The sequence below is a fragment of the Antrostomus carolinensis genome, unplaced genomic scaffold (genome assembly GCF_000700745.2).
Source record: "Antrostomus carolinensis isolate BGI_N321 unplaced genomic scaffold, ASM70074v2 scaffold15657, whole genome shotgun sequence".
NCBI lineage: Eukaryota > Metazoa > Chordata > Aves > Caprimulgiformes > Caprimulgidae > Antrostomus > Antrostomus carolinensis.
This window is the reverse complement of record NW_010328278.1, coordinates 56,497-80,794: the sequence shown is the minus strand read 5'-3', so window position 1 is coordinate 80,794 and position 24,298 is coordinate 56,497. Positions and strand designations below refer to the sequence as shown.

At 34.9% G+C, this 24,298-nt stretch overlaps 1 protein-coding gene across 1 annotated transcript in view; it reads left to right on the top strand.

The window, feature by feature from the left end:
- Positions 1 to 24,298, top strand: part of LOC104528256 (vacuolar protein sorting-associated protein 13B-like) — a gene marked incomplete at both ends in the record, with an annotated part of 104,360 nt that overhangs the window by 27,985 nt on the left and 52,077 nt on the right. Inside the window, 2 exons of the mRNA XM_010172202.2 lie at positions 21,092 to 21,226; positions 22,073 to 22,246. Coding sequence (XP_010170504.2) covers positions 21,092 to 21,226; positions 22,073 to 22,246 — 309 coding nt within the window. The remainder of the gene's footprint in view (positions 1 to 21,091; positions 21,227 to 22,072; positions 22,247 to 24,298) is intronic.

The following is a 24,298-nucleotide window of genomic DNA, read 5'->3' as shown; positions in this document are numbered from 1 at the left end:
GCTGCTGAAAGGAAGCAAGAACCGGTCTACAATCCCTCTGGAACTAAGAAGTGAGCTGTGGGAAACATGGGAAGTCAGGCATCTTCCCCCCAAAGAGACGTATATGAGCTTATGAAAGCTCTTCTTCAAAAGCATGGGAAAGTTATCTCTGAGCATGACCTTAAAACCATGCTAAAATGGGTACAAGCAAAAGTGCCCACTGTAACTGCATCTACTATTTTTACACGAGAACTGTGAGATGATGTGGGGGTGAAACTATGGGATACAGCAACGATAGGAAACACCAAAGCACAGCGCATGCTCCCGTAGTGAAGAATTATTTTTAAGACTTTAAAAATCCAAAAGAGTAACAAAGACAATACGGGGGGAGAAAGGGACTCTCCTACAGCACCTCTGCTACCACCGGAGGATCAAAAACCCCCTAAGCCCCTGAAGGTTTGTGCTGCAGGTCATCCTCCAGAAGAGGACCCCTTTAATCTGGGGCCAGTGAACCCTAAAAAGGAGCCAGACCTCTACCCCCCTGACCCACATGATGTATGGGTTAACATAAGGCGTCAGGCCTTGAAGGAAAGAGATCTAGAAATTGCAAAAACGATAGTAGCTCCCGTGATTTATCAGGGTCAAGAAGCACAGTGGGAGGCTTTGTCTTCTCCTGTAGTTAAGGAGCTGCGCTGCACTGTTACAGAGCATGGGCTTTCTTCCCCGTATTTTGCTAGTTTGTTATCTTCCGTCTTTAATACTTATGTCATGACTCCGCATGATTTAAGATCTCTAGCACAGTTGTTATTAACTCCGACACAATGCTCTTTATGGAAGTCACACTGGAGAAGGGGACTCCAACCACTCCTCATAACTTATGTAAGTCATGCTAATGCAGCCGTAGCTGCACTAACCATAGAGCACATTATGGGTACAGGTCAACACACTAATCCAACAGCTCAAGCTCGAGACATCCCGCAGGAAGCTCTTGAAGCTGTTCGGGAAGAAGTGAAAAAAGCCTTTTTTAAAGTTCCTAATGCACAGAAGCCACAAAAAACCTTCACTACGATTACCCAAAAACCCCGAGAACCTTATATGCAGTTTATTGATAGACTAAAACAAGCTTTAGAGCGTCAAGTAAATAATGTAGAAGCACGAAAAACTTTGTTATTAAAACTAGTCGTTGAAAATGCTAATGCAAATTGCAAAAAACTCTTAAAGTATTTAATTTAATTTAGCACTACTTCCCTATTACTAATTCCTCAGTGACTTCTCATGAGTTATCCTGTTTATCCAGAAGAGAGAATCAAGTTCTTGATAATGAAGGGTTTAATAGCTGAGTTTAATTTGCCATGGTGAAGAGAATCATGAGCTTGCCTCTGGAAATAAGTTACCAACGAGCAACAGTACCACTGTTACAGACACAGTAATTTTAGTTTTGTTCCATAAGCAATTGCCCTCAGAGCTAAGTTAACATGAGAATTGACTTGAGTATGGATAACCCAGATACAGACTGTAGGGAAGAATTTGATCGTCTTCAAAAGTCAGAGAAGCAATAAAGAGAAGCAATATTCACAGCAATTCCTAATTATCATTCTTCCATGGACCCCTTAGTTCTAACTTCAGCAATGCTAGCATATGTGGATTCAAGATATGTATATACATTAAATGTAGCTTTAAATTTTTGTTTGTGGAGAAAGAATCTGGTAAGAAGAAATGTTCTGTCATGTGTGTATTTGTTTCTTTCTGGGAAGTGACTAGAGAGTATTGAGATCAGTCTGTCAGCAGGAGTAGTTAATGTGAGGTATGTGGAGATGCATGGTAAAGAAGGTTCCATGTTGATTTTTTTTTTTTTTTTAAAAGGTCTTGTATGTGTTTGTTTTCAGAGAAAGACTTATGGCTTACATTGTTAGAATACAGTGTTCTAGACGTGAATGCCATCTTTCCACAACTGTAGTGTATGTTGTGCCTATAGGACAAAATTAAGGCAAACATCCTTATAGTTATTTAATATGTTCCAATTTTTCTGTGTCATATGAGGAGGAGATCTTTTCTGAGTGTGACATGCTAAATATTGAATTAATTTCCAAAGGAATGTCTGCTTTTCATTTTTTAAAATGGTACTGTATTTAATGCATTCTAGACATGTGAAAATGATTATGGAAATGAGGGTATGTGATGTGAACTTCGCTTCTACTTTGGTGTGCAGTGTAACTTGTGTTAAAGACCATGTTATTCACGCTTCGGCTAACAAGGACAGTTTTCTGTTAAGGACAATAATTATCTCATTTTATTTCTCTGTAGGAAACTTCTGTTTTAAAATATATATAAATTATAGTCTCAATATTGGAAGTTGCATTAAGAGCTCCACTGTTGACTTCTTAACGCTTTTATCTGGAAAAAGTGATTTGTCTGAAAATATGTTCTGTTAATTGAAAGGTCCTATATCTTCACCTCTCCCCACCCCTATCCAAGAGGAGGTCTAATTTTTATATCAGTGTTTTTCCAAATATTTAGTAAAAAGTTTCTCAGTAGCAAAGAGAAGACAGTAGGTCTGCTGATTTAGGATAGTAGAAAGGCTCTTACCGTTTGTCTTTTCTCTTACAGATTGTTTTTGATTCTATTTCATGACTAATCTCTCACATATAAGTCTTCTTAATCTGCTGATGACTATAAAGAGCAAAATTGTGGCTTGATAGTCCCCAGGGAAGAATAGTAGTGGCTTCTAACAGTTATGCTATGTAAAACTGACCTGAACTATTGACCATCTTTCAGTTTAATGTTAACTAATTATGGTAATTGGAAAAGTTTATTAATTAACATTGCTTAGTCATAAATTAACTTCTTAAAATACAATGTGTGAAGAACTTGATTTGGAAAGCATGAAGGACTTAAGAGAATTGAGTTCTTAGCTTAAGACAAGCTGACTGGACTACTAGAAAGAAATTTATTTTCACCTATGAGCTCTCTGTCTTAAATTCTGAGGAAAAAATACTGTGTTTTCATAGATTTATAGATGTAAATAGGATAATTTACAATGTATTGTTGCGTAATGCAGACAGGTAGTCCTATTTAAGGATTTAATTTAGGTAGACTTGTAACAGATAGATATATAATTAATGTGCAAATAAAGTGTTACAAAAGTAAATGGGTTTTGAAGATTAATTGTCTCTTTGGTTCTTCAAGTCTTGAGAAGAGTAGAGGCCAAGTAGTGTTTTATTTTGATAAATAAGCCACTTCATTGCTGCTTTGAAGAAATTGTACATGAAGACCGGAATTAAAGCTTTAAAAATCTACTGCACCAAAATATCTGCCAGGATAATTTTTTTCTGTTGAACTATGTAAAGAAAGCATTACATTAAATCCACATTTCATGAGCATATTATGGAAGGAAACTACTTATCAATACACATCTTATATGAATGGGTAGTATGCAAATACTTTATCTTGTTTTCCTCACAGTAATCTTTTCACTGGATCTTTGAATGAGGACCATGGAGTTAGAATTTCATTTTTATGTGGAAAGAAAAAAGAACATGCAGTTTATTTATTGAGTTATTTTGCCTTAAATAGTTTTATAAAATACAAAACAGTGGTAGTCACTTACTGATTTAATTACCAGTAGATGCAAGAGATACAATTCACTACAGAAAAAAGTAAAATCTCTAAGATGAAGCAGTTGTGTAGTTTCCAAGCAAGTAATACAGGACACATTTAAAAAACATCAGAAATGGTTTAATTTCATTAACTGTGGTCTAATATGTTGTGCATCCCACTCTTGGTAAACCACAGCGGCATTTACTGGCTATTGCTTCAAAGCACTACTGTTTTTCATCCCTTTTCATTGGCCAAATGTGTCATAAGAGCATTGACTAAAGTCTGGAAAACAGTTCTCATGGATTTTGCTTTAATGATAAATCTAACATATAGTGCACTTGCTGATATAATCAAGTGAATGGAATTTCCAAAATCTTGACTTAATGTCTTTTAAGTATGAAGCAATAATGTTTTTATGAAGTAGCTTTTAAATGGCATTTGTTGAAGTGGAGAGCAGCTGGATTAGAAGGGTCTGTTTCTAACTGCAATCAGCAATGATCATAGTATCATATTACAGTCACCCTATAAAATAGCTTGTATTTTAAGAAAAATGGGAAAAAGTGGGGGTAGGAATGGAGAGAGAAGTAAGCATGGTCTCTGTGATGCCCAAAGGGATCTGGAATTGGTTACAGTTTGATAATGTTGCTTCAGCTGTTTGGGCAACAGTGTAGTTCTCAATATAGGAAGTTCTATATCAATTTAGGTTTTACCAGATTTTTAAAATGTTGTGGAGATACGGTCAGTATGCATTTCTCAAACACTTTAAAATGTTGAGTGGTTTTAATTGTAATGTTTACCAGGATAAGATTTAAGTAGAATAAAGAACAAAATTACAGAACATTTTGCACTTCTTCTCTCCATTTCTCTGTACTACAAAATCTTGTTTACTGCTTTTGTATTTGTATCAATTTTTATAAATGGAATGTATCTCTGCATAGAGATAGTTTTTCAATTGATAAGGTCTTTGAAAAGGGGCAATATTTTTACTTCCCTAAATTATCAAGATCTGCTGGCTCACCATTGTGCAGGAATGTCGTAGAGTCTTAGGCTTAACATTTAGGAGTGCTAGACCGCAATGAATGAAGAAAGATTTTGGAGACATGAAACGCTCTTATTCAGCAGTGCTCTTTTTCATCAGTATTGTTGAGTAGTTCCCAAATGGGGGCCTTACATGCTTTAACTTTTATTAATTTTGTAAAAAAAGGCACGCTATCTGTAGCAGAAAATGTAGAAGTTCAGCAGTGCCTTTATTCTCCTAGATATCTTGATTTGATTTATTCCAGAAGGGTTTGATACCATCTTAGGCAGGATCTGATTAAGATACACATAATATAACTGTATAATATAACATAATATAATCCTAGCCAGCTAAGGCAGACAAATTGTTGAATTTGAGTTTTAAATGAAAAGAAAACAAAAGTGTAGATGACTGTGAAGAAATTCTGCATATGACTTGGGTAGGCAAAAAAATGCACTCATCCCTGCCATCTAGCTGTATAGATACATCCTTCATTATTAGAATAAGAACTGTATTTCCCCATCAGTTAGCTCAAATAAGTTCATTTTTCTTCCTGGAGACGGCCTTTTGTTGAAAGGATTTCGCTTTCCTAAGCTCTGTAGATATAGGAGAGGGTTGATGTTTTGATCTAATTGTACTGGAATGCAGTTCCTCAGGATATGGGAACAGGCTAAGGGAAACTGTCATCATGATGTGCCTAGATTTTTAATTTTTTTTTTCTTTTTTTTTTTAATTGGAAGGGGTTGCCTGAGACCTCAGACCAGATTCAGATCCAAGCCAGATTCCATATTTATTCTGCTCAGGGAAGTAGGTCCTGATGTTCTGCAAGCTTCTGTAGGACTTTCCTTTTTCTGGAGCCCTACTACTGTGAGAGTGTTCAGGGCTCTCCTTCCTTGTCTTCTGTCTCCTACTAGGACATGTCACCCTCCACCCCTTAGTAATGGACACTGGAGCGTCATGTGTATGTAGTACCAAAATATGATGATACTCTTGATACGATGAATATGTGATTTGGTTCATCATTTTCATAGCTGCTATTGAAGCTTTGCTTCTGGAAAGGCTGAATTTGAGTGATTTGACAACAGTGGGGCTGGTGTGTAACACAGCAGTTATTGTGCCATTCACTTAATCCAGAAGACTGTCCCATAACAGCAAGGTTAAGATTATTTCTGTGTACAAGTAGAAAACTTCTTTTAGATCTACATCCATAACAGCAACACTGTAGTAGTTCTGTACTTACTGTGTAGTGATTAATTTTTATAATATTAATAAAGTTATTACAAAACATGAATTCTCCCTTATCTAATGAATAAATGTCCCTGTAAGACCTTGTATTTCTCTAGAGAGAAATTAGTACCCAGAAGTCAAATGTTTTTCTTGAGACCAGGCAGGAAATACCTGCCAAAATCATATATATCATGTATAATCTGATGTATCACTGTAGTGCCTATGGAAAACCAATGCCCCTCACCATTCTTCTTGCTCTCTCTTTCCCCCTCTCTAATTACTATTCTGTTATAGTTCACTGCATATTATTGATTAACACTTATGACTGATAATTCCTCTTTTAAATTTTTTTGTAATATTCACAGAAACACTTTTCTTAAAAATTTCCTGAAAATTCAGATTTTTGCCAAGAGGACTACTAGTTTGGAAAGGCACAGTTTTACTTTATGGACATCACATTGTTTTGCTCTATAATATCATTATCATCTCTAGTTGTTTTTCAATAAATGTTTTGTGTTTTTCCTGAAGTAGGGCCTACTGAATTATCTGGAGCTTTTATACAATGGTAGATCATTTCAATAGAGTAATTCTTTTTCTTTTGTATATTGTTTGTTCCTCAATGGTATAATATACCATTAAATCTTGAAAACTTTGCCCGCAAACCATCAGTCTGTTCTGCCCTATTCCATTTATTCTTGTATCTTTTATATGGACTCTGTCTTCAGTTAACCTGAAGAGAGTAATTCCATGGTTAAAGCTTTATACATGGGGGTTTTCTGTTTTGGCGTTGTTCGTTTTCTTTGTTTTGGTAGGCTGTAGATCCAAGATGGGTGCAAAATATGTATCCCTGAAATTATAGATTTTCTGTTTTGATTCAGAGGAAATCACTATGTGATTGCTAGTTACCTATCAGTAATTCTAATGGTTAGGTCTTGCATCATTATAATGTTAACATAACCTTTATGTACATTACTGAGCCACCAATAGTGATATTTCTGGTGGATGACAGGATGCATGGTCTTGAAATGTCATTAGGTCATGTTTAAGAAAGTGACCTTCAGGGAGTCCCTTCTCTTCTTTCTTTAAATCATGCAATTAACTTAATGAAGAAGGGGCAGTTGGGAATGGATTCCTGCTCATAGTGTTCCCAGGTGCTGCCAAGTACTTCTGTATGTGAGGAAAATATGGTAACGTTCTCGGTGCTGGTCATTGTCCACCCTACTGATGCGTTGAGTTGACATCTTCCAGCACATGAAATCTAAAAGGGCTGTTATGAGTGCGTAAATATGTCATCTTCAGAAAAGAGAGTTATGGGTAAGGTCTGGTAAATTTTTGTGATTCTAAACGCCAGAGAGAATCAAGCACATGCACCTGCATATTATTTAAACTCACAATTTTAATGGATGAAATGCATCTAGGATTTGATGTGTTAGTGTTCATATTTTCTCATGTTTTCTGAGGCAATTTTAAAATGAAAAAATATATACCCTACACTGAACATTGTTTTAAAAGTTTTATTCATTTTCGTATTGATTCATTTTACTCTTGCTTTTGACATACAAAACTTCTGAAAGAAAACTTCTAATGTCTGTATGACCACCATGGAATTCTGTGGATGCTGGTGTCTTCCAAACAATTCTGAGAGAGAGTAATATTTATTTATTTAATTTATTTAAAAAACATTAAATTCATACTTTAAACAAGCAAGCAAGGTAATTACAGTAAAGTGTTTGTTTTGCACTTCTTTTTATCCAGTGTTTTTAGGAATTCACCTGTAGTCTAAGCAGTTAGAGCAAAAAACATAGAGATAGAAAAATGCTATGTAGTTATAGTAAATGTGACAAAGTATTACATATAACTAGTAAGGAACTTTATGATATACTGAGTATAATTAATTCCAGTGATTTGTCTGTTAAAGCCAGTGCAAATAATTGTAACATCTGTCAAAAACCAACCACTAGCATGAAAACCTTTTAACATTTTGCACTTAATAAACTATTTTATACATAAACTACCTTATTGTTTATATTAAAAACTAAAAAATATTCAGTCTGTTCCAGCCATTCTAACAAAAACTTTAATAAGTAGACATTGCATAAAAATGACACAATCCAGCAGTTATTTGGTAAGGCCAGCATAATCATAAATTTACCATCCATGCTTTTCCAAAAATACTAACCCATATTGTTCTCCCTGGACCTGTTGCAGGGATGACTAATCCAGCTGCTGAGGTCTCCCTTTATGTGTTTGATGGAACACTTGGCTTGCTAGACTACAGCTGTGTGTTTATGTGCAGTGCACACCTGCAGAGGCCTGACAAATAGCTGTAGTATGCAGAGTATACAAAATTACCCTGGCAGTGCTGCAAATAAGGAAGTTTCTGTTTTGAAGTCCATATGTGTGTGAGCTTGAGATGCCAGCTGGGGTATTTATGTTGCATTGCACAGATGTAAAACTGCCAACTGATTTTATACCAAATAAAGGCTAATCTTTTTATACATACTTGGTGTCAGAGTTATGAAGTGGTACATAAGAATGTTCTCACGACTTAGCTCTTTTAAAATAAAAGCTGACATTAAAAATGCTTACTCCCACAATGTGCATAGAGGATAAAGATAAAAATGTACCATATTTACTTAGATACCTGCTATAGCACAGTATTTGTAAGGGTGTTATTATTAGTGATGTATAGTTAGTAGCTGCACATAATCAGGACTTGATTTATTCTATGCATATACACTATACTATATATCCTTTTCTCCAGGAGGTCACTTCAGCTCTGGGTTGAATCCAGTTTATGGGTTCTGAAATGGGAAAGCCCAATTTATATAGCTACTTAACTTGAAAGCTTTGCTTTCCTATTTTCAAACATGTTTAAGCACAGTGATAATTTTTCATCAAATATAATAAGCATTTTGTAAATTGTTATCATTGTTAGTCCACTTTGTGAAGATACTTTTAAAAGTAATATTTGCCTTCAAATACTTAAGAAATTAAAATGGAAGTGCTAATTAAATTTGCTAAAACTAACAAATAGCACAGATATAAGTCTTGGTTGTTTGATCATTTTAGTCAGTACCTTGACTTTTAGTATGAAGTAATTGCAAAGACAAGGTGAAATGAATAGTTTATTTTGATGGTTTACTGCATATACTTAAGTTCTGCGTACTTAATCCTTTTTAAATGTATAAAAGGAAGGCTTGGAAAGGAGGGAATTAATGTGCAGATATGTAAGTGGACAGTTTCTGTACTTCTGACTACACACTTTAGAAGTTTCTTAGGCTCTTAGTTACGTTTTTAGGCTTAACACACTTTCCTTCCTTTTTTTTTTTTTTTTTTTCCTCCTCATTACTGTATCAAGCAATTTTAGCATTGTTCTTAATTTGTTGTTTATTCTAGGCTACTAAAACTTTTGAACATGTGTAGAATTCAGCTTTGGCTTCCCCTGTCACAATGTATAATTGAAACACTTTTATGCTAAATGTGTGAGAACAAAGAAAATGGGAGCACCATTGAAGTATATCACTAAAGAATGTGTCCCAAAGGACTTAGGAATTTATTTTGCTAAAGGTAATGTACAGCTTAGAATTGACTAGCCATCACACACAGCTCACCAGTCTGGTGGAGTTTTTTTTAAAGCAAAAGACTTTCATACATACGCACATGTGCATGCACACACTCACCCTGAGATAGCAGTCTTGGGCTTCCTGAGCTTAAAATTAGCATCTGCAGGCATCCCCAAGAAGCTCAAACCTTATCCAGATGCACAAGGTTTGGAAATAACAATTTCTTGATTACTAAATTTTGGAGCAGAAATGTCAGGCTTTAATGTTAGTTAGCTGAAGAGGTAATGATGTATTGCAAGTGGAAGGAGGAGTTGAGCTGTACCCCCATAATACTGCAAAGGTGTGTCTTCTTGGCTAACATAAAAGAGTAAGCGTTCCTATGAGATGCTCATACTGTCATTGATTGTGGAGAGCTAGTCTATATAGTACAGAAGATTGGGAAACAATACAGAATGCCAAATCTGAGTGAAAAATGGAAACACTTCAAAAGAAGTTACTTCTGCTAGATGAGCATAGGAAATCTTAATTGTTGTTATATCCTCTATTTAGGAAGTATATTTAAGACCAAAAGAGCAGAATTCCATTGGTGTATGAGGAAATAGGTTGCAAAGATGTTTTTGGTTTTTTGTGTTAGAGCCAGCTCTCTTCTAGAAGGATATCACTTCAAACAGATTGCCGCCACTGCAGGTTGCAAACACACAATTGAAGGCTTCTAGTTCTCAGCTCATGCACAGATGTCTTTCAATAAGTTTAGCCAGTAATTTCTTCAAATTGCTCAGTTTATCAGCAGCACATGTCATCAATCCTGGAGTGGTTGCTCAAGTCAAACTACAGAATCCTTAGCTTACAGACACAGCTGCAAACAGGTGAACAGGCAGAAAGTAATTTGTGCAGCTTGGTGGCTGTCAGACAAAAGACAGACAATCTGTGTTTAAAACAGATTGCAGGCCTTGCATGAGCCAGACAAAAGGGATTTCTACAACTGCAAATAATTCCAAGGTTAACTTATTTTCCTTTCTGCCATTAGGTGATTTGTTAAAATTGGAAACAATGAGCGTTATAAATCTACACAGAAACTAGAGATAAGATGAAAGAGAAAAACAGATCGCTAAATAAGTTTACATCCTTCTGTTGAAAAGCATACAACTGGCATTCATATAGGCCTCCTTGTTATAAACTAAGCCGAGCTGTAATACCTATAAGGACATTCAGTACATATTTGAAATTATGCTAAGGATATTTAATTGGCAAAAGAAACAACTTTGTAAAAAGAGTAAGTTCATAATAATGTTCATCTGTATTAAAAAGTTGACTTTTTTCCAAATTGTCCTTTAGATGTCATTCTAAGATATTGTGAAGATTTATCAGGATATAATTTTAACTTTGAAGTCCTCTACTTTCTAAGATATTTTAATATGGGGTAGATTTATCCAGTTTTACTATATTAAGTATATCAGAGTTAAAATTTGTAACAAACAGGCTTACTGTAGTGCTAACCTAGTGACAGTGAGTTTGAAAACATTTACTTCCCCAGTCATAGATATTACTTCTTCAAATGTGTGACTATAGAATATCTACTGTTTCCACTTCTCATGGGCTCCGTAAACTTGCCTTGACCTCAAAACTTCTTCTGCAGCCTTCCATGAGGTATTAATCAAGCTAATGTAATATAGCCCTTCTTCCTGTTTAGTTCAGTGAGTAAGTACTTACGTGCAATAATATTGACGGGTAATTCTATGCTTAGTTTAAGTTGTTCTGGCAAATTTCTTTTCCATGTTATTTAAAACTTATCAACATAGAGATATGTGCATGGAAGAAGATGCAAAGAGTAACTAGTCTACTTTAAGGTAGCATCTGGTTTTGTGAATATATGATTCTGTGCATAGAGGATAAATCAGTCTCTGAGCACACTGTTTGAAATACATTGAAATTAATGTGCTTTCTATGTATAATATAGTAATACATATTACAATGAATTAGTGAATACAGTTGTATGATTCTGGCTAATCATGCAAAAGTGTTTACAAAAATTGTTTACATTTTGCTGTCAAAGTTCACTGTTTTTAAAATGAAAAACAGGAACTTACTTAAAAATAGTGTGTGCTTTTTGTTACATGTCATGCCTATATTACGTATTTGAGTCCAATATGAACATTGTCATAATTGAGGAACATTATTGTTAGACTATTACAAGTTTAAACAAAATACAGTGCTAAATAATTCTGCAGGGAAATCTTATGCTGAGGTTGAGTTGAAGAATTCCTGAAATTTCTGAGCTATAAAGTCTGTCATAAGTATGTGCTTTAATAAGCTATAGTATGGAAGTACCCTTTTTCATGCTTTTTTTTGACAGAATGCTAGTTCCAAGATGAAACAGTCCTTCATATATTCTGTGTTACAGGACTTTCATACCATTTGTATTTTCTTCTTTTTTTGTATCTTGACGGTAAGACTTTTAAGGTCCCAGAAATTAATCACGCTAATGGAGATTTTCTGTTCTTTAACCAAGAAAGATTGTGTATTAGCTTCTTTTTTTGTAATGCTCACAGCATATGTATGCTTGTTGGTTGTGCAGGGTATGTGCTGTAGATTGTAGCCTGACAGTGTTACGGCGTTAGCATGTATAGGCTTCATGTATTCACTGTGATGGTGAGATCATCATCTTTATAGGATGGTTTTAATTTGTGTTGGTGAATCAAGTGGATACAGTATTTAAGGAGGGAAAAAAAGTGTACTCATGCAGGTTGCTGTCTGCAGTCCAAATTGCTGATCAGAGAGTCTTTATACACATCGGTAATGTGCTGTGCAATATAAGCTGAAATATATTCCACAAGGGAGGAAAACGGAATAGGTTACATACGCTGTTCCTAAGTGCAATGAATATAAAACTCCATTACTCACTTTAAGCAGGTGCTTTTTATATGAGGCTTTAAAGAAATATAAAACTGCTGGTGAAATGATTGGTTTGTACAGACACGACTTAACTTCCAGTACTTTGACCAGATAAAGAGGCTAAAAATATTTCTACAAACATTTCTTTAATGATTTCAAGGATTAAAGGTTAATATCCTCCTGGTGTAAGAAACTGCCATTCCAGACACTAAATGTACTGTTTCTCTTTAAGTCTTCAGTAGTTGTATATTTAATGTATATTTAAATTGCTGGGATGAGCACAGTGATATCATAAAGAAATGCAGTACGATATAGAAAACCATTATTAAGAATGATACTCCAATTAAAAACAAAAATTATCTTTCAAGAAAGTGAAATCCCATCATCTATGCACGTGGAAAACTACGTGTGAAGGGGTAGCCTTGGATTTTTCTGTTCTTTAAAGCAGCATGTACTATCTGAGAGTGAAAATCATAGGGAGTCCATTCAAGATAATGCTGATATGCTGATATACTGTATTTTATTATTTTTCCACGTAATCTCTATCATGTTTTACTTTGTCTGAATTACTGTCTTCCTGTCATTTCCTACTCCTTTACAGTCAGTGTCCCTATATTTTAACCACGACTGCTGTCTTTCTTAATCTCCCAACTGAAAGATGTTAAAGTTCTCTTTCTTCCCCCCCACCATCCCCAGCAACTCAGGAAATCAAACTGTTAATGATTACACCTTAGGTGTTAGTTCTTTATGGTTTTTTGATAATGCTGTTACTGAACACATATTCCCGTCTCTTCTTTTAATTTTTTAATAAACCTTTGTGGTTTCTTACTTCTTGAAGAATGACTGTGTCCGTCCTCTGTTGTTGACCTTTTTACTGGTCCGTGACTGTTCTCTTCTATATGCAGTTATTTCAGATTGAGCTTGTGAGAGATTTCGGCCATTAGATATTCTGTTTGACAGCAAGCAGGTGACTAAGTGTCATGTGTGTTAGAGAAGCTCACAACTGTGTGTAGGTCTAGGTGAGATCCAGCATTTCTTGTCTCTTGCATAACAGGTATGTTACATAACACTTTAAGGTTTACATCTGCTCTGGCAAATGAGGCTTTTCAAGGGCAAAAGAATACAAACTCACAGGAAACCAGGCTTTATTAGTTTCATAGTTGTCAAATAGCTTATTTAAATAGATGCATCTTAGAGAAATGAGCTCCACAGTTGAAACGAAAGGTGATGAGATCTGAGTTGAGCTCTGGTTCCTCTAAGACTTTTATCCTAAGTTTGCTGTCCTAGAAAGCTGTAGATGTCCTTTTTCTCTAGTTGCTATGTGCCCTTTTACTAAAAGAAGAGTTGTAAAATGCAGGCTTTATTCCAAAGGCTAAGATATGTTGCAACGTATGCTTAGCATGTTTGAAGATAGGCATTTGAACAGTACTGGGTTGAACTTGAACTAGACTTAATAGAAACTCAGGATAGAAAATGCAGTTCAGGTTTTTGTGATCATATTAGCATATATTAATGAGAAAAAGTGTTTTAATGTACTTTATTTTGCATGAGCTGTTAAACTTATCCTCAGATACATCAAAACTACTGTATTTGAAAGGGATAGAAGGCTTATATGACTAAGATAGAAGCAACCAATTGCAAGTGCATGCTTCAAACCAAAGGGTGTGTTACTCAGGGTGGAAACTGTAGGCTCTTTCCTCTGTCCAGCTGTCTGTCTTTGTCCTTTTCAGGATCTTGCTTCAAATACTTTGAAAGTTTCTCAGGTTCTTATTTTTCTGTATCCTGGAAGCATTTGTATCCATGTCATTTTTAGCATTTGTCTACTGACAATGTATAGGTATGAGAATTGATAGGACATGCTTTTTGAGTTATAAATCTCAGATTCTGATAGTTTTTCTGTGTTAACCCAAGTTATTTTAATGCATTAACTTGGGCTTCTCCCATTTGTCTCAAATGATCCAGTGATATCTGAAATGCAGCTGTTAAATTGTGCATAAAGGAAAATCAATCCTTTGCTTCTTTTTGAACCTCTGTTTACAACAGCAGGAACAGTGCCACTAAAGCCACCTTGATCCTGTGTCCTGACCCATGTCATGTTGCCAAATCTAAAATAACGGCTTCAATTAGGTATGCTTATAATTGGTTAATAATTACAAGGTTAATAATAAGTTGCCCAAAACTACACTTTTCGCAGCAGGTTTTTAGAGCTATTTGCAATAATGTATGTGTTTAAAGATGGAAGGTGGTGTTCTTTCTTTAAACGTTGGATATTTAGATCAAAAGGAGCAGCAGTCAGATTATGCATGGACTGTGTTTTTGTACCCTACGCTGAGTTTTTCAGGATGGTTCTTGTCCTTCTGATAGGTTGTTGTAGTAAATTTGTGAATGGTTGCTGGCTGGCCTTAGTACAGTGGGTAAAGGGACTTCTGAAACATTTAAAGAAAAACAAATTTAAAACATTATTTTACCTGACTGGATAATCACTTAAACCAAATTATAAATATATGAATTATTCAAAGGTGTTTCTGACCTAGGACACCTTAAACATATTAGTCCAAATGTTCTGTGATTTCTTCAATATTGGTTTTCAGTCTTTGAATCACACGTTTCTTATTTAACTCTGCTGCAGGATTTCAGAAAAATCAAGATGTTTGTGCATTAAGGCAGATGGGGACCTGCGTGGAGGCCGTTGCGTGGAGACTCAAAATGGGAATGTAGCAACAGGGATTTGCCAGATCTAAGTGACTATCTCTGTAGATGAAATGCTGTTCTTTAGAAAGCTGGGAAATTTTTGCAATATGTAAATCTCAATTACTAAATGACAGTGTTATGTCTGTTTTAGTATTTAGGAAGTGAAGAAATCTTAATTAGTTTACAGGCAGTTTAAGGATTAACGTGGTTAGTTACAGAGTTCAGTATTGATCTCTGAGGTGAAGACCAGTGTATGACTGGCTGTGTGCTTAGCCTTGCAAACTGTATGTGAAAATACTGAAAGTATGTGAGGAGGTTCATCTTTGTGTTATGTACGTGCATGCATGTGGTTTTTGCAGCTTATGTTCTGGTGAAGAGAATGATAGATACTTATATTGATAAATATTTTGTCATTGTTGCCCAAGAAGAAAGCAGCTTGACCTTCTTTAGAGAGTATTTTGGTCTGTCAATAACTGCTTTCACCCTTCCATGCATTTGCTTTTCCTTTAAGTACCATGGTTGAAGAGGAAATGAAAGCAGAGGGATTGGTTTTTTTTTGTTTTGTTTTGGTTTTTTTTTAGGGCAGGTTTCTTTTAGGAGTGGAACTGTAGCATAAGAAGCTCAGGACAGTAGAAAACCTGTCCAGCTCACCATACATTAGAGGCAAGAAAAGTCTACCATGATCCTCTTGTTATTGCCCTATTAAGTCTTGGGAGCAGGTGAGAATGAAACAATAATTTCTTAGAATAGTGGTATGTAGACTGAAAACTGGTTGATGCAGTTAAAAGAAAATAAATAATTATGATAATCAGAATAGCAATTGTAATGCTAAATAAAGTTGAGTTAGGGGAAAAAAAAAGACGATCTATCCCTTGACACCTCCTTAAAATCAGCTGCTTTGAATTACTGTTTTGAAGAAGAAAGACAATAGTAGCCGTAAGCATCTACATTAAGGCTGTAAAATGTGATTTGCAGACTATAGTGACAGATTAAAAATGTGTAATTGTGAACACAGTAAAGATGTTTGCGGAACTTCATCAAAAAGATTTAGTTTAACTATGGGAAAAAACTGAGAAAGTATTTATAACCTGGCTTCTGCATTTTAGAAAATCTCTCTCCTTTTCTGGTTTTTTTCCAATTAAAAAAAAAAAAAAAAAAAAAAAGGAAGAAAAAAACCCAAACACAAAACCTAAAACCTAGTGTTATCTCTTCAGGTATTGTGTGCAAGGAAACAGAGTGATCAAAAGAAATGGAGTTCTATGCTGCTGCTGTTTTAGTACAATGAAGAACATGAAAGCTCATGCTACCCCAGTGCTTTGAACATGAGAACTAGGACTAATGCCAACTAGAGCTGATCTATGTGGCTTCTATTATGTTCATACTGCAAGGAGGAAGTAATTAAGCTTGTTTTTAGCTTCACGTTCTTCAGAAGTGCCATCTCTAACCAAGTTCAGTACAGACTTTCAGAAGTTCTCACTGAAGTCACTGCTTAAGCAGACTGAACACAAATGGGCATCTCTCATGAAGGACAGTAGGTTTCTCTTATGCTTCCGTTTGTTTACTAGCTTTTCTGTGTTAGTAATGTAAAACTTAAATATATATTTCTGTGAAAATAATTAGCCATTTTTTTTCTTGATTTCAGTAAGACTTAGGCCTAAATGTTATTTCATTTGGTTAATAGCTCCTTGCTTTTATTAACAGATTGATCTTTTTACTGTGTTTGAGATAATTTTGACATTTATGTGACAGTCTTTTATATATCATGTTGCCAAACCATAGTTTCTTGGTACTTAATGCTTTAAATATTTAAATTTTTCCTTCTGAAGCCATAACATAAATACGGGGAGAATTCATGTGGAGCTGCTTCTAGAAGTTTCAGTCATGCCTTATTAATTTCTTATTTTGTATTTTGCAGTTCTCTCTTTTATGATCTTTCTAAAGAATTACTTATTGTATTCAGGGATTTGGCGGCACACAGTCCAGACTCTTGTCCTCAGAATCAGTAACACACCTGTTTTGCTGGTTTCCTGTCTTTTCTATTGATCAATTTATATTTTGTCTCATGCTTTTCCATTAATCATTGCAAATTACCTTATTACCTTATTTACCTTATTGGTAAAAGATGTATAGGCCATTGGTAAAATAACTAATTAGTTAACTTTTAAAACAGATCTTAAATTAAATGATTTCTCAGCATTAATAGACTTCTTGGCAGGAAACCTGGGCTGATCTATAAAGATACATTTGTGACCTGCCTTTAAGTATTTCATTCCCACCTACTTGCACATAGAATGTCACTGAATGGAGGCACTTGGGGCAAGCTATGTAGCTGGGTTATGTACATGGAGAGGGCTAAAGCTGTGACCAGAAAAGTTGGGAGGAGGATGTGAATTGTTTTCCCTGGTTCCTCTTTGAATTAATGTTCAAGGTCTTAATTAGAATCTTGTGGAGTATTTGTCTTCATATTAAATTTAAGTTAGTATCTGAACGCATGGAACAGTTCATATCTAGGAGTTTTAGCATCTTCCTGCTCAGTCAGTCCCTTCAGAAGATACCACTTCTAAACAATTTGTAAATGTTGAGAGGAGGGAAGGGAGCCCCAGTCTTCTCTCACTTAAACATTTGTTTGCCAAAATAGGTATATAAGGAACATTTTAGCTATGTGTAGAACTGTGAGACTTTAATTTTTATGATATAATAATGATGAAAGAGATAATAAGGGAGAGTATTTGTGAAGAACTAAAGTTACAGGGATAGGAACTGCAGACAGTCAGAGGCATACATAGGAAACAAGGTTTCTTTCTTCTCTGTAGAGCAGCTTACTGATTTGACAGTTTTATGAGGGATGGTTCATAATTTCCAAAAACTTTCAGAGACTGAAGAAAATTTACTGTTTCCCTATATTAGACCTATTCATTATAAATGGTTCACCAAAAGTCTAAACTTTCTGCACTTTGAAAAAGAGACTTGTAACTGGGCAAGGAGAATCACCTTAGGTTCAGGTCATTTTTGTCTTTATGATGAAAGTCTAGTTTGACTAGACTTCTAAGTTCCTTATTGCTTATTGTAGGCTCTGTATAGGATTTTAATATTTCATAAATGGGTTTTCTGAGTATACTTCAAGTCTGGAGCAGTGCAATCTGAGCAGAATTCATTTTTCTTGCAAATTTTCCTTGATTACTGTGGTTTCAGTGCTAAAAACCAGGACAGTTGTGTGCTGTTGTTATCAGATGTTAAAACTGAGAGAAGGATGATATTTCTATTTGATGTCAAAGCAGTTTAGAAAAGGAGGGGCATGATTATGCTGTTTTCCTAATACTTTTTTATTTTCAGATAGTTGAAAGCAACTGAGAAAGTGTTCCTCCTATCCCTCTAGCAGATGTTCCAGAAGGAAATAGCTTATTACTGCTATCAGTTACTTCTTCGTGTGCATTAAAAAAATAGTTGTTAATCATATAATTGCTAATTATATGATCATGTATTGGGGATTTGTGGGTTTATTCAAGGCCAAGCCATTCAGCTTTTCTAGTTTCTCAACATGATCCCTAACTACTGGCTGAGTGAAAAACAGTACGCTGGCTAGTTTGAGCTGTGCTTTGCTGACTGTCCTGCGTATGCTGACTGGTCATGGAACAGGACAAATATACCTACATTTTCATGAAGATTGTAGGAAATAAATGTCTTTGATAACACTGCTATATCTTGCTAAAATTCAACAGAAGTTATTTGGTGAGGGAATAGAAGTGAACCGAAACAAATAGGAAGCATGATCATGTGAAACTTGGTTCCTTGTTTTCAAATATGTTACTAAAAATTCATGTTATGCATGTAACTAACATGGAAAGTTTTAGTCTTAATACAGAGGGGTTGTCTGGAGTAATGCGTCTAGAAGTGGATTCCATGACGGAAAATATTTTGTTTTAAAAGTAGTTAGTCTTCCATAGTGAAGTGAGAGAAATGTATTGGACCTCACACCTTGTATTTTGATACATTAAAGAGTTGCCAAAAGAGGGAAACAGCAAGAAGCTACCAGTTTTGAGAAGACTGGAAAGATGGGGCTCAAATTCTGAACAGAAATTTCGTTGACTTTGACTTTAATCTTGGTTGTTAATGACAGAATTTTATGATCTTTGTTTTGGAATAGGCTGAAGACATGGAAAAACTTCTTCTTTTTTTTTTTTTTTTTAAAAAATTTCTTCAACACAATGGTCTCTATTTGCACACATTTATAGGAAGAGGAGGTAGGGCCAAGACTAGGAAATGCCTATAGATACCCTATCTGCTTTTGACAAATTCATGCATTGTGTCTGATAACACACCTTAAATCCCACGTGTTGCGTCTGATACCACACCTTAGATCAAAGGGGATTTTCAGCTTTAAGAGGCTTCCCCTGGGCAAGACTGGGAGTGAAGGTGTATTCACAAGACTAAAACTGGCAGCTGATCTTTCAGACTGAGAACTGATGGGGTGTTGTAGTGGCAGGCACACAAATGGGTTGCAGTGGGCATTTTTTGAGCCAGAAGTATTCCTGAATCACAAATTGGGAAAAGGTTGGGCATACCTTGACCACAGAAGACGGGTTGAATTTTGCTAAGAAAGTATGCGTAGAATGTGGAACCTACTTTAACATGGCAGTCTAGTTTACTAAATGCCATGTGTCCCTTCGCATGCTGTTTCTCTCTTCCTACCTTGAAAAGTACTTTTTACTCAAAAATTATTTTAATATCTTACCAGAACATACATGTCAAGAAGTCTGCTTACCAAATGATTTTATGTGTACTACCAAATACACTTCAATGTTTAGGAACTGGAAGAGGCACAGTGAGCTAGTCATAATTACCAGGTTTAATCCTAAATCTTCTTTTTCATATAAATTTTTTAGGAATTTTTCCTTACTAGTTAATACATATTAAAGGTTGTTCTTCAGGTTAAGCCTTTGAGAGATTGTGTAAAAAAACTAATGAGCTTGTTCTGTAGAGAATATATTAAGTTCCTTTAATGTGTGTAACTATCTTGAAGTACATATCAAAATACTTTTAAGTTATTTTTTTCCTGGTACTCCATGATACGTTCCTTGCACAATTATGGATTTTGGAACAAATATTATTTTACCTCTGTGAGGAAATGGTTCCATAATTATCCTAATGCTTGCATAATTAGAAAGCTGCTTGCCAAATTTAACTGACAAATTCCAAGTCCATTTTGCATGGTGGGGGCGGGGGGAACATAAAACATGGTAACTTTTAATAGAAGTTAACTTCTGTTTTTCCTTTCATACTTCTTATGGATGTTGAAACTATTTCTTTCCAATTTGCAAGTAAAATTATGTAATTTTTTTTCTGATAGGCAGCACTGTACAGAATAGGAGGGCTGGCTTCCTCCACCCATATTCTGAGGCTGTTTTGGGGGCTGCCCTCAAGCTCTGCCAACATATCTCAGTCCTGACTTGTAAGATCTCCTGCTGCTGCTGCTGCCGCAGTTCTAGGCATCTCTTCAGAAGTGCCTGCCAGTAGCACCGATTTCTTCCAACTGGTGCAGTAGTTTTCTGGTGTGCACAAATGGGGGCTGAGAAAAGACCACCAAAACTTATTTCCACTTGTGACCTAAGGCAAGGTTTGAACTCCAGTTTCCGCTGAAAAATGGGAAGTGTGCTGTTGGCCTTCTGTGCTCTTCAGCTGCGTGGATTTAGTGCTTTACATGGCTACTGAGTAAAATGTTGTTGTCTAAATGTAAGCTGAAAACAGTCATTTTAAGATCATGAAATTAAAGGGTCATAATAAAAACATGAAAGAGAATAGTTGAGGTGGCACTTATAAAGTGAAAACAAAAGTGTATGTATGTGTGTGTGTGTATATATATATGTGCACATATTTATTATTCCATTTTCAAAGTTGCCTCATGTTTTCCTCACAGTATCTATATATATTTTATGCATAACTCTTTGTATTTAAATACCCATATTCTTTCACTTCCATTTAAAAACTGTGAATCACAACAAAAATGCTATAAGAACATCTAAGGTAGATAATTAAAGTATAATTAAGTTTAAATGCCTTGGTGAAGGAATATAAAAATATTTAAATTCAACAGGCTAGTACATTTGCAGTTTTCTTTTATTAGGTGTGAAATCTAAGAATCCCCTGCCAACTCTTGAGGGCTCAATCCAGAATGTTGAATTGAAGTACTGCGGCACATCATTGGTCAAATGTGCCTCTGGGACCGTGGGATCAATAAAAATTTGTGCCAAAGCCCCAGGTATGTGCAGCTGGACCATGTAAAACTTTATTGCCTGTATAGGAGAATTGGCCTTGCTTTTTACAAGGAGAGTTACTGAAACAAGAATTTACTCATTGTTCCTATGAATCAGAGAGGGGTTTTTGTATTCTGTTTTGGGTTTTTTTATTATTATTGTTAAGTGTGCCAGGATGATCCAGTCTGGCCCCAGTATAGTCAATTTTTACACTGAATAAAAAGTAAAGATTTTTTTTCCGCTGGGACAATTAATCTAAAAGCACTGAAGAAACTAGAATAACTCTGTATTTTCATATTACACAGAATATTTGCATTTTTCTTTATTTGTAGCATAATTTTGATGTATTCTGGTTATTGTTTAATGTCTCATTTTCCATTAATGCCACAAGTATGTATTTTGCTTGTGAAGTTTTTAAGGGCTCTGTGATAAGTAGTTTTTAAATTTCTTTAATAGAATTTTTCTTGAAGAGTATGCAGGAACTTTTCCAATCAATGTATAAGATTTCTTCATATGTAAAGGCAGCTAATGTAAAGAACGCTAAAAATGTAGTGTATTTAAATTGTGTTCATGGTGATCTTTAAAGATACTATTTTCCAAAGTTGGGATGGAAACTAGTATTTTAAAGAGAATTGATTTCTTTATTTGAAATCCTCCTGGATGTAAAGACATTTACAAGATAACATGAAGGAAGTTGTTTAATAGTTTATGTGAGATTGCTCTTGCTATTTCCTCTTTTAATTCTGTACTTAAAATGTTAATAGCTGTTCTCTTTGGATGAGTGAATGTTTATGTGATGAAAATTTATCTTGTTACAGTACAAGATGTAAGGAGTCTAACCTTTGTCTTAGGTGATGGCGGAAAAGAGAAGCTGATTCCTTTGATTCAAGGCCCTTCTGACACCAGAGACTTACACAGCAGTAAATGGCTCAATGAGAGTAGAAAGCCAGAATCTCTCTTAGCTCCAGATTTGGTAGCCTTTACAATCCAAATTCCACAGTATATGGACTACTGCCATAACTCTGGTAAGTGCAAAACTCTTGTTAAGCTGATATCTCATTACATTTTTCCTATCCAGTGTAATTTCCAAGAGAGGCTTGATATAAAATGTGACAAATGCCACAGTATCTTTTTCACACACTGCGCACATTATAACTTCAGCTCACTGAGAGGCACAGAAACTAAAAGCAGCATTTTAATGTATGTCTTCTTCAATAAGGAATGCTTCATTGACTTTGGTTGTCTTTTAAATTATTTATGCAGAACCTTTTGTAAACTTTTTTTGGGAGGCAAGATCCATGTTGAAAACATTAGTTTTATTCTTTCTTTCCTTTATCTGATTGAGCTTCTTATATAGAAGCTTATACATAATTCTGTATTCTTATATAGAATTCAAAATTGTTCATAGAAATTTGCACCATAACTTATAACTAAAATAAGAATTTGTTTATCATTAAATTTGTTAATAATAAAAAGATACTTTTTAAAATGCTACAGAGCATGCATTTGACGTCAGGACACTTGGCGTTGTGGTGGATTTAAATAAGAAACAAGTTAATATTTTCATAGATTTGCTCAGATAAATTTAAGGGTGGTGTTGACTTTGTGGGCATAAGTACTCTTACCTGACATTCTTGTGGTTTCTATGGGCTTTAAACAAAACATTGGTCTGTTTTAAGCAACACTGACAATTTTGAAATGTATCTAGTTTAAAATAACTATAATTTGCAAAATATACATGGATCTAGGTTTTGCTGCCAATATGGTGCATATTAAAAATCATGCTTTTGTGTTTTCAAAAGTTTATCCTGTGGCTCTGCTAGGATTGTAATCAAATAGAGGAAAAAAAACCCCAAACAAATCCAAAAAGCATCTAGTTTAAAGAAAGCAAAAGAATTAGCTGACCCAAATATTATGCAACACAAAAGTAAACTGAAAAGTGTGCTTTTTTCTCTACTTTTTTTCATGTATAATGGTTGTTAAATGTCATTAGTCTGAAAAATAACAGTGAATTTACTACCATCTTTGTAATTTTTATGTGCATATGTAAGCAACATTTGATTCTTATTCAAAGTAAATATTTCTAACCTCTCTGCATTCCAGCAATTATTAGGTTATTTTTTTCAGTAACTGTACTTGGATGTTTCTTGGAGAGCACCACTTTCAACATGTTTATGGCAGTGCTTTTATAACAATTATCTTAAGTTCTTGCCCCTAAGACATTGCTGAAAAGCAATTCAACAGTCTCTGAATTATTCAGACCCATTTTTTAAAAAAAGTGAAAATCTGTTGCACCTGTTGTTTCACTTAAGTAGCTTTTAAATGTTCAGAGTAAAATAATATGTATTACTATTATTGATTATTGCATTTTCTGCCTTTTTTGAGGACCTTTTCAGTTTAATTTTCTGATATTTTGCCTTAGAATATTAATTACATTTTAAAGGACCTGTGCATACTTACCTATATTGTAGAATTATTGCTTTCATTACAGGTCACAATGATCATACTTTTTTTATCTCATCAGTATTACGGATAGCCCAATTAGATAGTTGAGAGCAGTACTTGATAGGCTGTGATAGGAGGTGCCTATGAGAATTAAGGCACTGGGAAATGAAGTGCTGGCCACACTCATGTGAGGAGACTTTGAGAGGCAGAAAATTGGTTTGTAATAGACAAGTGGCTGTTGTACCTGTTTTGGAGATGAATGGAGATGCATTTAAAATGCTAAGATTTCAGAACTGAAAATTTACTGGATACTTTGCCTGCTTCCCACCCCAGTGCCTCAGGAAAGTTCTATTGATTCTGTGTACTTAATGTCAGTCGCTAACCTGCATGCTCAGACTATCTCTTTTTCCCCACATTAGTAAGGTGGCATCTGTGACTGATGACAAATGAGAGGGAAAAGCTGACTGATGTGCTAAAGTTTTGGTCCCAGCAAACATGAAGAATAGTATACCACAATTTTTTATTTTTTATTTTTTAATTTTTATTTTTTATTTTTTATTTTTTTATTTTTTATTTTTTAATATAAGTTAAACTAGAAAATATTACAAAGGATGAGGGAATTAATTAAAGCT